The 14397-nt window shown below is 37.1% G+C and overlaps 1 protein-coding gene across 1 annotated transcript in view; it reads left to right on the forward strand.

Moving 5' to 3' along the window:
- The window catches only part of P4HA3 (prolyl 4-hydroxylase subunit alpha 3), a 48385-nt gene that overhangs the window by 20537 nt on the left and 13451 nt on the right, over positions 1-14397 (forward strand). Inside the window, exons 4-7 of the mRNA XM_031961418.1 lie at positions 1370-1519; positions 6680-6731; positions 11765-11928; positions 13070-13246. Of these exons, the coding sequence (XP_031817278.1) occupies positions 1370-1519; positions 6680-6731; positions 11765-11928; positions 13070-13246 (543 nt within the window). The remainder of the gene's footprint in view (positions 1-1369; positions 1520-6679; positions 6732-11764; positions 11929-13069; positions 13247-14397) is intronic.

The raw sequence follows: 14397 nt of genomic DNA on the forward strand, positions 1-14397 counted from the left end.
TTTCTGAAGGCTGAAAGCCTACCCATCCTTCAAGACTCAGTTCTGATGTGTCCTCTATCAAGAAGCCTTCCCTTATCCTACCAGATAGAAATGATCTTGCCTTCCCAGGATCACATTTAATACATGGTTTACATATCCCTTGCGTACTTTATGATCTATGGGGTGTCCCAAAAGTCTAATAATAACTTTTTTTTCTTCTTTGTTGTTGTTCAATTGTTGGAGAAAGGAGATAAATCCTTGTTAATTCTAAATATATATAAATATATTACCATATATATCATATGATATGTATATTATATATGAATAAATATACTACCACATATGTTTTATGATATGTATAATATAATATATAAAATAATAATAGCTAGGATTTATAGGAAAGAAGTATTTATTAAATATCTACTATTTACCAAACACTTTAGAAATATTAACCCATTTGATCCTTACAACAATTGTGAGAGACAGAGGACTATTATTATCACTATTTTAGTTGTTTCCAGTAGTAGTTTCCAGTTGAGGAAATTGAGGCAGACAGAGGTTAAATCACTTGCCCAAACTCACATAGCTAATAAGTGTATAAGGCTAGATTTTAACTCAGGTCTACATGACTATGGATTGATCCCAGCTCTCTTATCCACTGTGTCACCAAGTTGCCATATTCCTCATCATTTAAGACTCTGTGATGGTGTAGGTATGGGTACTGCCTCCAACCTTGAAGCTTTCATGTATTATTCCCAAACTTAGTAGATGGTCTTTGAGACCTGCTCTGGCTTCTATGGCAAACTTGGTTATGAGACTCTCTGAACTTAGCTAGACTGGTCTTCAGACCCAAAGATTTCTAGCTTGGTTGGATATATTGAAATATGCCATGAACCAGAAGCAGAGCCTTTGGGAACAGAAAGTCACTTATGTGCCACAAAGAGACATTAAGTAATAATTTAGTCAATAATTTGAGGCATTAAAGAAATAAAGTATTTATAAAATACCTGAGATATATTTTTTCATTTGATTCTCACAATAAAAAAATAGTACAAATACTACTATCTCCTTTTCCTATTGAATAAACTTAGAAAAATCAGGGTTTTTTTTAATCCAATATAAAACCAACAACCAACAAACAAACATTTGGTAAGTTGCAGATTCAGTACTCTAACCTAGATCTACTAACTCTCAAGGTCAGTGTCCTTTCCAATGCTATGAATCCTTCCACTTAGCTTTGAGTTGAAAGTTGGTGATGATACAAATTTCCATAGGAAATCAAGAGGCTCCCTTATCTCTTGAGTTTCTATGTTGTTTCCTTACTTGTGGAGGTGACTGGGAGTGGTGGTAGTGGTAAGGCCTTTATGGTGACTTTTCTGCTTTCTTGTAGGTGGCCTATGACATGGGCGATTACTATCACGCCATCACATGGCTGGAAGTGGCCGTCAGCCTCTTCCGAGGCTCCTATGGGGAGTGGAATACAGAGGATGAAGGGAGCCTAGAAGATGCTCTGGATTACTTAGCTTTTGCTTATTTCCAGGTAGGAGCATAGATGGGACAGAGGGAATCAGACTATTAGGGGTAAGGGTTTTCAGGGATCATTTAGTGCAGCCCATCTCTGAAGCATGAACTTCAAGGAGGCAAGGACAACATCTGAATTAAACTTGTTTTAAATTCTGAATTTAACAAACAATAGAGGCGTTTCCATATGCATAGTAAACTAAAAAAAAAAAAGTATTGTACACCAAGTTCCAGATAGATCTCTGTTATGTACAATTTGCTTTTTGCTTAAGTAAAAAAAAAAAAAATAGCTTTCAAAGTTGTACTGTTCCTCCAGACTTTCCTTCTGTTCCTTTATTTGGTTAAAAACCATACCTCAATGACCTTTTCTTTTCATTTTGTTTTGCTTCCCTTTCCTTTCCCTATAGGCCCTTTCCTACTTCTTAATAAAAAAAAAAAAAAGAAAAGAAAAAACAAGTCAAGCAAAACAATTTCTCCTGTTGGCTGAATTCAAAATTGTTTGTCTGATTCTTCATCTTGATTCTATCACTTTTCTGTCAAGAGTTAGGGACCATGTTTCATTATCAGTGCTTTGGAATCAGAGTTGGCAATGACCAAAATTATCAAGTATTTTGAAATTATTTTTCTTGTAATGTTATGTTATCATATAAATGGTTCTGTTGTTTCTTCTAACATCATTCTGCATCCATTTGTAAAAGTCTTCACAAGTTTGTCTGAGACTGGCAATTTCATCATTTCTATAGCACAGTGATATTATATTATATTCATGTATCATAATTTGTTTAGTCATTCCCCAATAGATGGAATCCCACCCCACCCTATCCTCAGCCTGCCCTACTTTGCTACTACTAAAAGAGCTTAATTTTAGCTAAATTTTGTATCTTTCCTCAAAATCTAGCACCATGCATTCATTGCATACAGACTGGTTGAATAAACAAAAACAGTATTTATTCATTCAGTCAATGTGAAAATTCTTCTGGCTCTACTTTCTTCCTTTTGCATTACTTCAGTCAGTCAAGTAGGCAGGCAAACATTTATTAAGCACCTACTTTTTAATATGCCTCATATTTATGTCTAAAAATAAAATTTAAATATTCCACTGAAAATCTAATTTTCCATTTTTGATCTCTTTGGGTTATATGTCCAAAAGTGGTATTATTGCGTCAAAGGTTACAAACAGTTTAGTTAATTTTTGAAACATAATTCAAAATTGTTTTTCAGAATAATTAAACCAGTCCTAGGTGCCTCAACATTATTTTGATCTGCCTGTCTTCCCAAGGTCCTTCCAACATAGGCTATTTTCATCTTTTATCATCTTTGCCAATTTGATGAATGTTAGGGGATTCTTCAGAGTTTTTAAATGTGCATTTCTCTTATTAATGATTTGCAATGTGTTTTCATATAGTTATTCATATTTTCTATTTATTTTTTGAAAACTATTTGTTTATATCATTTGACCATTTATCTATTGTGATGGTTCTTAGTCATATTAGAAAGGAGAGAGGGGTGGGGAAGAGGGAAGGAAGAAGAGAGAGAGGGAATGAAGGAAAGACTCTATGCCAGTTTCTTATATATCTTGGATATCAGATATTTCAAGCAAATATTTTTCCACTCAGTAATTTATCTTCTTATTCTACTTGCATTGATTTTGTTTGTGCAATTCTCAAATGGAACTGTGACCTCAAAGAGGATGCTTTTTTCAGTGATCTCAATAGCAACCTATCCATCCCTGCTCATTCAGGTGACCCTTGTCCAAATCCTTCTTTAAGTTTACTCCATTTTGTTCATATAACATACATAGACGTTTCATAGTTTCACTTGATATTACAGGTACAAGGGAGTACATGGAGTTTCTACTAAGTTTTCATATATACATATATATATATATATATAATTTTAATATCCTTTATGTTGGTTCTTCTTCATAGTTTCTTGTTATTTATTATAACATATCCACCCTGATCATGGGTCTGTTCATTGCTGTTTGAGTGATACTCATAATAAACTTCTTTTAAAAATATAGTAATCCATGACATGTAACTAATCAAAATGAATACAATAATGATATTTTAAAATATGGACTTTTCTTTCAGGGAGAATTTGGAGTCATTAAAAGATTTTTCCTGAAAGCAAAGTCCAGTATTTAGAACAAAGAGTTTATAACAAGTGTAATTAGACATCCAATAGAAATTTAGACTGAGATATCCAAAAACATATCTCTTTTGTTCTTAAGAAAGAATACCCTGGGGGTAGCTAGGTGGTGCAGTGGATAAAGTACCAGCCCTGAAGTCAGGAGGACCTGAGTTTAAATTTGACCTCAGACACTTAATATGTCCTAACTGTGTGACCCTGGGCAAGTCATTTAACTCAGCAAAAAGAAAAGATAAAGAAAAGAAAGGCAGAAAGAAAGAATACCCTAATCCTAGAGGACTGCTAAAGCACATGTCTTCCTCTCCTCCTTAGAGACAGTCAAACATGATCTTTGCCTCTGTTATCTTTACTTGAATTTTGTTTTTGTTTTTATTAGGAAGGGCTGGAGTGGGGAGGACAGGATATTGTTAAAGGAAAATATCTGCAGCCTATGATAGAATTTTAAATGAGTTATTTAAAACAAATACTAGAAGAAAGACCATGTATCATGATTTTTTTTAAGGCTTTTTATTTTCAGAATATATGCACAGTTAGTTTTCAACATTAACCCTTGCAAAACCTTTGTGTTCCAAAATTTTTTCTCTCTTCCTGTCCCCCACCTCATCCCTTAGATGGTAAGTGAGCTGTTAAACATGTGCAGTTCTTCTATACTTATTTCCATAATTATCATGCTGCATAAGAAAACTGATTTTTTTTTAAATGTGGTCTTTGAATAACTATTTGGCAAATATTGGCCAGTCCTAAAACTGTCTCAAATATCCCACATCCTGATCTTTATAGCAGGATCTGGAAGCAGGAACCAGCTCACTGATACAGCTCCTTTGACCTGAAGAGTTTGCTGAGATCAGGGCTTCATTTCATCCTTGACCAGGCTGAGGGAGGATGGAATAAAATATTAGGACAAACCCAGACAGAACTGCTTTCAGTTCCAGGAAAACGGGTGGGAAGTTCTTTATTTGTATGATACCATTATGGAAATATTTCTCTTCTCATGCACAAATTCCTCACTTTTGGAGATATAAGGAAATAGCAAGTCTGGGAATGTTCAGTCCAGAGAAGATGAGAGAAAGGAAAGCTGTCTTAATTGAAGGGATGGTCATGAATGAGAAATGGGAGTTGTTCTGTTTGGCTATGGGTACAGATATAGAAGCTAATGGGTGAAGATTGCAAAAAGGGATATTTAGATTCAAAGTGAGAAAAAGCTTCCTAAAAATTAGAGTTATATTCAAAATGAAATGAGCTATTTTGGGAGGTAGGAAGTTCCTTCTCAATGGAAATTCCTCAGTTTAGTCTCCAATCAAGGGTTGAATGACCCCTTGATAAAGTAATACTATAGAGAGAATTTCTACTGGATATGAGTTGAATTAAATAAATATTCTTGGAGGTTGAATGCTTAGATTCTGAAATTCTCAGAGCAAGTTCCATTTTTATTGATTTTTTTTAAAAATTTGTCTCAGAAACTAAAAAGAAAAAGAAAAAAAGGCTATATTTGAAAAGTATAGTCCCTAAAGTGTGACTTGGCTCACCTTAAGATCTCAAGGTAGTTTAAAAATATATATCTTATTCATTTTCATATCGAACTCCACATAAGCACTTTGACAATGTAATTAACATTCTGCCCTGATGAGAGAGTGGCTAAGTGGTGTAGCAGATACAGTTCTGGGCTTGGTTCAAGAAGACCTGAGTTCAAATGTGGCCTCAGATACTTATAAGCTGTATGGTTCTGAGCAAGTCTCTTAAACTTCATTTTCCTAACTGTAAAATGGTGGTGACAGTGGCTCCTACCTCCTTAAGATTGTTGCGAGTATCGATTGAGATAGTATGGTTTTGTCTCAGTTTCTTATCACATCTCCCTCCCAGAGTTGTTGTGAATGTCAAATGAGATAATATTTGTAATGTGCTTAGTACAGAGCCTGGCACATAGCAAATATTATAATCTGTTCTCTAGGATCTTTTTTTTCCCCCCAAATTTTAAGTGATGAGATCCTGGGTCACTAGGTGAAATTGGAGGAGTGCTGAGTGCTCTTGAAGTACTGATAAAATTACTCCCTGATGCAATCAGGAAAGATCACTGATGCGGATCAGTTCAACCTTATAATCCCACCCTCTGTGGAAGTCCCGGATGGACTCCTTGCTGTGTCCAATCAGAAGTCCAAGTTATGTCAAATCCCTGAGATTAAATTTCCCCTATAAATCTGCCCATGGCCCATGCCATTTTTGCTCAGTCCCTTTGGGGTTAGTCTGCCATGGCATTCTGCCTCATGGTATCTTTCTCCTCATTCCTTCCCCATGGCTCATAGTGTCTTTCTTATTACTCCATACCCTCTCCCAATTGCTCTCCCAACTCTATTTCATATTTACCACTCCTGGTGCCTATTTTATCTCTTCATTTTGCCTGTTACCTCTTTTCCTAAATAAGTGTCCTTTGGCCATAGAGAATGGCCATTGTGAATTCTTGACTAAAGCCCTGTTTTTGGTTCATTTGGTGCCTGAACATCAAACACATCACAAATGTTCAGCTTCCTCCTGATGAACCTCTTATTTGCAGCATTGTAGTTATTGTATATTTTGTTCTTTTGGTTCTATTTTCATTCTTTGTGCATTCAATCCTCATGTACATGGGGAAACAGAGTGATTTTCCCAGGACCACACACTGAGGTGCTGGCAAGTCCTGGATTAGAACAAACGTCTCCATTTCTGGTCTATGCTGTCCTTCTCAATGAGCTTTCTTGTTTACTTGTGGGGAGCAGTACATTGGAGGTATTGACTTAGAAGGCTTAGCATGATGTAGGGGGAAAGAATGCTGGTCTCTAGAGTTCAAATACTGGCTTGACACACAGATACTGCCTGATCCTGGGCACTCATTTTCCTCATCTGTGAAATGGGGGTAATAATTCTTATCATCTCCTTCACGGGGTAGTAGGTAAAATACTTTGTAAATCATAAAACAGTATAGAAAAGTTATTATTATTGGTGTTTGGCATGCCTGAGCGATTCAACTAATCATATTGTTCCCTCTTTGTCATAGGCAGGAAATGTTTCTTACGCCCTCAGTCTCTCCAGAGAGTTCCTTCGCTATGGTACGTAATGACAACAAAAAGCTACTAGTTTGCTGGAAATTTTCCATTCCTGGCCGAAAGTGTTTGGGGAAGGAGGGAGCTCCCTGTAACTGGAGTTGTCCAGTTGTCCAGTTAGGTTGAGTCTACGTCAGGGATATTGTAGTAGTAATTCATAGGTGAGGCTGGGACTTTTAACTTCAGGGTAGGAAGCTCGCTATAACGAAATTCTCTTTGTGAAAGAAGATTATTTCTTTCTCTACTATTTATAATTTTGATGGCTTGTTATTTCAATAGAGTGCCTTGCCTAGCCAGGCAAGAGTGACTTGTATATGTCAGAAGTGGAATTTGAATTAAGGTCTTTTTGAGTCTGGGGTCAGTGCTGTAACCATTATGGCATGCTTTAATGTATTGACGTAGGTAGCGATACAAATAAATGCACATGTAACACCATTTTTAACACTTACAGTATTTGTAACAACCTCATTGTGATGCAGGTTGACACTGTTACAGATTCATAAACTGTAGCTTCTAGGGTTCCTGGATTTCCCCTGAGAAGGGAGGGACCCTAGAGAGGACCTCATCCGATGCCTTTATGCTACAGAGGAGGAAACTAAGGCTCGGGGGTTAAGTAATTTGTCTGAGGCACACAAACAGTCAATTATGGAGCTAGGAATTGAGGGGTTCCAAGCCCCATCTTTTTTCTACTTCTCCAATTTAAGATACTGACATAGGTCACACAGGAACTGTTAGAACTGGACCTGAGCTGGCCATACTGGCCCCAGGAACACATTCTACCTCACACTGACTTTACTGTGGCTTTTGATTCTAGGATTCCAAAATTCTTGGCTATTTTTCATCTTCCCACACTGAATGTAGGAATTGAAGATAGCAATTATTTAATTTTTCTGTTTTAGACACATGTTCTTAATTTTCTTATTGTTTTCATTCCAAGTTGTATGTACCAATATGTCAACAGATTGGAGCATACTTTGTTTTTTTAAGTTTGTAATTGTTAAGGAAGGAAGCTCCCCTTTCCTCCTCCCTGCACCCCTGTAGTGAGATCTCAGTGGTGATTGAAGTATGAAGCAAGTTTGGGGGTGGGGTAGAGAGAACAGAGGCCAAATTCAGAGACATTTTAGAGGCCAGAGATTTGGAAACTGATCTGGATCTGAGAAGCATCAATGGGAGCTGTGTGTGAAGGAGAAAAACTCCACAGGATCTGCTCTCACTGTTTACCTAAGGAAATCATTTTTTTTTCTTTGAATCCCACCTGTCTTCCTGTGTTTCTGTGCCTTGAACTGTCCAGCTGTGGAGTTCAGCTCTGAGCTCTTAAAATGAGGATGGCTCATTGTTGGTACCACCTCAAGAGCCCTCAGGATGGAGATGAAAGAATATTGGACTGAGAGTCAAGAGACTTGGGTCCAAGACCCAAGGGAAAAACACTGCCTCTAGGAATCAGGGAACTGGGAGCAAATCTTGCCTTTGATATTTACCTATTTGATTTTGGACACCCCAATTAATATTTATAAGGTTCAGATTCCTCCCTTATAAAATGCTAATAAGTTCTTGTAGCTTGAAATCACGTGACCTTGAGTCTCAGTTTCTTTACCTATAAAAAGGGGAGGACTAACGCCTAACTTGCCTGCCTCTTAGGCTTGTTGAGAGGAATGTGACAGAGACACTGGACCAATTACTATTCATTATCTAATGTAACCCCTGAAATGTAGCACGCCATAAGAAATGATGAACCTGCTTTGGAGTCAAGTAGACCTATGTTCCAGGCTCACTTCTGACTCACACATAGGTTCAAGGCTCACATATATAGATATGGATCCTAGCCAAGTCTCTTAATCCTGTTTGCCTTAATTTCCTTATCTATAAAACGAGCTGGGGAAGGAAATGGCAAACCACTCCAGTATCTTTGCCAAGATAACCCCAAATGAGGTCACAGAGTCAGACGTGACTGAAAAAAAAAAAAACTGCAAGAGATATCTATATAGCTGTACAGATGGGAGCTATATGTATTCATTATCTAACTAAATCCCTGAAAGTAGCATTACATAAGGATTAGTGAGCCAGTCTGGAGACAAAAAGACTTGCATCCAAGTCTCATTTCTAACGAATTTTGGCTATGTGACTCTCTCTTTTTTTAATTTTAATTATAACTTTTTATTGACAGAACCCATGCCAGGGTAATTTTTTTACATTATCCTTTGCACTCACTTCTGTTCCGATTTTTCCCTCTCACCCTTCTCTCCCTCCCCTAGATGGCAAGCAGTCCTATATATGTTGAATATGTCATAGTATATCCTAGATACAATATATGTGTGCAGAATCAAACAGTTTTCTTGTTGCACAGGGAGAATTGGATTCAGAAGGTAAAAATAACCCGGGAAGAAAAACAAAAATGCAAACAGTTTACATTCATTTCCCAGTGTTTTTTCTTTGTGTGTAGCTGCTTCTGTCCATCATTGATCAATTGAAACTGAATTAGATCTCTTTGTCAAAGAAATCCACTTCCATCAGAGTACATCTTCATAGTGTATCGTTGTTGACGTATATAATGATTTCCTAGTTCTGCTCATTTCTATGTGACTGTCTTTATCAGACACAAGTAAACAACAGGAGATCCACAAATAACTACTCTGATCTTGTTTTAAGTAACATCTTTCATCTCTTCCCACTCTAAACCCATGCTCTTTTAAGTCCAAGAGTTCTGGAGTATTCAGAACCTGGAACTCAACTTCCAGAATTTCCTAGAGTTTTGCATTTGTTACAGTGGAAAGAGCTCTCTGATAGAGGCAGAAGTTGGAATCCTGACTCTGCATGGTATTGTCATTTCTCCTTTGTTCTTGAAAAGGACCATGACATCATGGAGAAGATGCTATTACCTGCAAATGAATAGAATTTAAGTGAGGCAAAGCTGTGCAGAGTCACCTGCCTCACTTTCTCCCCCAGAGCCATCTGTCCAGTGGCCAAATATAGATCAGGATAAATGGAAATGGGCCTGGATGCAGGAGGTCTTTTTAAGCTAAGGTCTTTAACAGGTCTCACTTTGAGATAATACAGGTTCAGTGATTACAGCTAGCTAAGAAATGAGGCCAAAAATGTCCTCCTTTACCCAAATACAAAAAATAAATAAATCTGGAAGAGGAAGACCCTCGAGGTTTCTCACCATCTGTGTAACCATGGCTAATTAAAATAGCTAAGGTTTTATATAAACATTATATGTGCCTAATTTAAAGCTCTTTTCAGTATAGTGAGTCTGCCCAGGTTGCACAAAATGGATGGCAAACTGAAGCTCAGAGAGAGGAGGTGAATTTCTAACATGGCTCACACAACCGATTGGATTGGAAATTGCAGGAGCTAGAACTATACCCCTTCTAGTTTCCAGTCTAGAATAATTCCCACTACGCCAATTACCTGCTAGCAGAGGCTGCCAAAAATGCCCTGAAACATTGAGACCTTAGTCAATCACTATGGTAACTGTGTGAAACTGATGAGATGCTGCTTAGCCCATGTAAAAGGGTTTGACCTAAAGTTGGAAAATAGGAGCTTAATTCCTTGCTCCAACACTAAAGCAAGTCAATCACCTACTGCGAGCTTCTATTTTTCTCTTTTGTAAAATGAGGATAACAACCTCTGTCACAATATCTTTGAGTGTCAAAAAAAAGACAATTCTAGACTTGCAGTGAGAGGACCTGGGGGGCCAAACTTGGTTCTGCCATTTACTACCTCTGTGACTTCGGGCAAACCCTTTCACCTTTCCAGATCTGTTTCCTAACTATAAAATTAGGGAATTCTACTAGAAGATCTCAAAATTCACATAAAGATTTATTTAAATCTCTAAATTTATGATTGTAGGATCTTTGATAGGTGAATAGATAGATTGATTGTTAGATGGATGGATGGATGGATAGATAAATAAATGGATATGCAGATAGACAGCTAGGTAGCCAGATAGGTAAAGAGATAGATAGATTGATTAGCTTGTTTCCCTAATGAATATTGATGCAAAAATTTTAAATAAAATATTAGCAAAGAGATTACAGCAATTTATCAGCAGGATAATATACTATGACCAAGTAGGATTTATACCAGGAATGCAGGGCTAGTTCAGTAACAGGAAAACCATCACTATAATTGACCATATCAATAACAAAACTAACAAAAATTATATGATAATCTCAATAGGTGCAAAAAAAGCTTTTGACAAAATATATCATCCATTCCTATTAAAAACACTAGAGAGCATAGGGACCATTTTCTTTAAAGTAATAAGCAGTATCTATCTAAAATCAACAGCAAGCATTATTTGTAATGGAGAGAAGTTGGACACATTCCCAATAAGATCAGGGGTGCCCTTTATCACTACTACTATTCAACATTGTACTAGAAATGTTGGCTTTAGCAATAAGAAAAGAAAAAGAAATTAAAGGAATTAGAATAGGCAATGAGGAAATAAAACTATCACTCTGCAGATAATATGATGATATAATTAGAGAAACCTAGAAAATCACTCAAAAACATACTAGAAACAATTAACAGCTTTAGTAAAGTTGCAGGATATAAAATAATCCCACACAAATCATCAGCATTTCTATATATTACTGACAAATTATTGACATCAATAAGAGATAGAAAAGAGAAATGCCGTTTAAAATTACCATAGACAAAATGAAATACTTGGGGATCTATCTGCCAAGATAAATCCAAGTACTATATGAACACAATTACAAAACACTTCTTACACAAATAAAGTCAGATCTAAATAATTGGAAAGACATCAATCGCTCCCTGGGTAGGGTGAGCTAATATAATAAAAATGACAATTCTGCCTAAATTGGCCTACTTGTTCAGTGCCATACCAATTAAATTATCTATAGAACTAGAAAAAATAATAACAAAAGGTAGAGAGATAGATGAATGGATGGATAGATAGATGATAGATAGATTAGATAGATAGATGGATGGATGGATGGATAGATAGATGGACAGAGCACTGTAGAAATGGGAGTGCTGGTTATTATAATTCCCTGTAATCCTTCTTTCAGATCCAGATAACAAGAGGATAGCTAGAAATATACGGAAATATGAAAGACTGTTGGAAGAAAAATCCAATGTGACAGGACCTGAGGTGGCCATCAAAAGACCTAATGTCCCCCATCTGCAGACAAGGGACACCTATGAAGGATTGTGCCAGACCTTGGGTTCCCAGGTACTGCTCCCCAAAATGGAGATAAGAGCCCACAGAATTTCAGAATAAATTTCTATTCAAAAAAGTAGAGGCAGAGACAAGACTGAGAATGAAGTAATAGGAATCAATGGTGTAACATAGGAGTTTTGTTTTTTTTTTAAAGACAATGAAATTTTAGCTGGAGTTAAGGGGCAGCATATCCATGGGAAGACAAGAAAGTATCATCTTCAGTCCTGGGCTTTATATGATAGAAAGGATACTGACAATTGGAGTGTCCATAAGGCTTAACCCCTGCTTTATCCTATCAGAAATACTTCCTATTCTCCTTGTTATTAGTTCTCATCTCTCCCCAAATTATGGTGTGTGTGTGTTTGTGTGTGTGTGTGTGTGTGTGTGTGTGTGTGTGTGTGTATGTGTATGTGTGTATACTTCTCCATTTATCTTCTGTATCCCAACAATAGAATATAACCTCCTTGAGGGCAGGGATTGGATTTTTGTTTGCTTTGTCTCTGTGTTGTAGTACCTGCCTAGGTAGTGCCTTATATATAATAGCTGCTTAATAAATGTTTGTTAAATTGACTTATATTAGAACAGGCTGTTTCAGAAGGTAGCAAGCTTCCTGTCACTAGAAGTCTATAAGTAGAAGCTTAATGACTACTTTTTGGTGATGATATAGAGGAGATTCCTGCTAGTCTGTTGTTCAGTCATTGAGCATTAAGTATCTACTGTGTACTAGGCATGATGCTAAGTACTAGGGATACAAAGAGCAACAAAAACAGTCCCTAACTTCAAGGAGCAACTTGATGGAGGAGATAGCCTGCAAATAACTATGTACAGACAACACATACCCAATGTAAATGGGAGATAATCCTAGAGTAAAGGCACTAACTGTGGTGGGACTGGAGTTAGATTGGAGTCCTCCAAGGTTCTTTCTATTTCTGATGTTCTGTGACTTTGTGGCCAAGTCAGTATCTCCAAAGGATTCTTAGAAAGGGAACTGGACCCAGTATGAACTATTAAAGCCTCTTTGGGCAGGGGCAGAGCCAGCTGGTGCAGCCTGTGGCTCCATATCTCAGTTTTCAGGGGCCTTAGCACTTACTGCCGCTGAGCTTGTTCCCGGGTCCCTTCCTCTCTCACACTGCTACTTCTCTTTCCCTCCCAGCCCACTCACTACCAGATCCCCAGTCTCTACTGCGCCTACGAGACCAATGGCAGCCCCTATCTGCTGCTCCAGCCTGTCCGGAAGGAGGTACTCCACCTGGAGCCCTACATTGTCCTCTATCATGACTTTGTCAGCGACTCTGAGGCCCAGAAGATTAGGGGGTTTGCAGCACCCTGGGTGAGTGTCCCCTGTGCTTAACAGGAATACAGATTTGAGGGTTGGGAAGGAGTAGCTTGAGCTTAGAGAGCCACAGTGGAGAAAGGATGTTGATAATCTGGGAAAAATGTCCACAGGAGGACATCCCAAAATAGTGATGGGTTCACCTTAAAGGAGGAAACATTGAAGGAACTGGGAGTGTTTAATCCCCAGAAAGCTAGGGCCAGAGGACGGAGGTGGGGTGAAGAACCATGTGATATCTGCCTTCAAGCACTTAAAAACATATCACATAGGAACAGGAATTAGATTTGTCCTCCTCAGCTTGGGAGCAAAACCAGGAGTGCCTGGGAGAAGGTACCAAGAAAACACAACTATAAACTTGTTGTCCAGAAAAGTTTCCTAACAGCCAGAGTTGTCTCAATGAGCAATGGAACTCCAGGAGATAGTGAGCTGTCCTTCAATAAAGATCATCCAAAGAAAGGGTGAATGACCATTTGTTGATAGGCTGTAGAAGTCCTTTCTAACTAAAATTCTCTGTGTGAAATATAGCTTACATGTGTATAAATATTCATGCATTTGTGTATATCTATATAAATATATTTGTATATTTATTTATAGTTAATATTTATAGGCCACCTATTATGTGCCAGGTACTGTGCTAAGCATTTTAGAAATAGCATTTCAGTTGATGCTTGCAACAACCTTGGAAGGTAGATGCTCTTACTGTCCCCATTTCATAGATGAGAGAACAGAGATTAAGTAATTTTCCCACAGTCACACAGCTAGTGTTTGAGGTTAGATTTGAATTACTGACTCCAAGCCTGGTGCTCTATCCATTGCACCACCTATTATATTACATATTCCATATATAATTATAATTATATACACATAATTATAAATATACATAATTATATGATAGATATATAATATAACAACAAATATATAAAGTACATATGGATTTCTTAATAAACTGAATAATAAAAATTCAGTTTCTAATACAAACTTCTTGTTCTTTTATTTGTGTTAAAATGTTTGTTTTTGTTGAAAATTAAGTTCATAATAAAAATGAAAAAATATTATATGCTAGATCCATATATCCTTTCTCTTTTCCTCCCTAGAGAGCCATTGCTTGTAACCAAAAAAAATTTTCTTTTCAGCAAAACTAATCAATT

The sequence above is a fragment of the Sarcophilus harrisii genome, chromosome 3, assembly GCF_902635505.1.
Source record: "Sarcophilus harrisii chromosome 3, mSarHar1.11, whole genome shotgun sequence".
Lineage (NCBI taxonomy): Eukaryota > Metazoa > Chordata > Mammalia > Dasyuromorphia > Dasyuridae > Sarcophilus > Sarcophilus harrisii.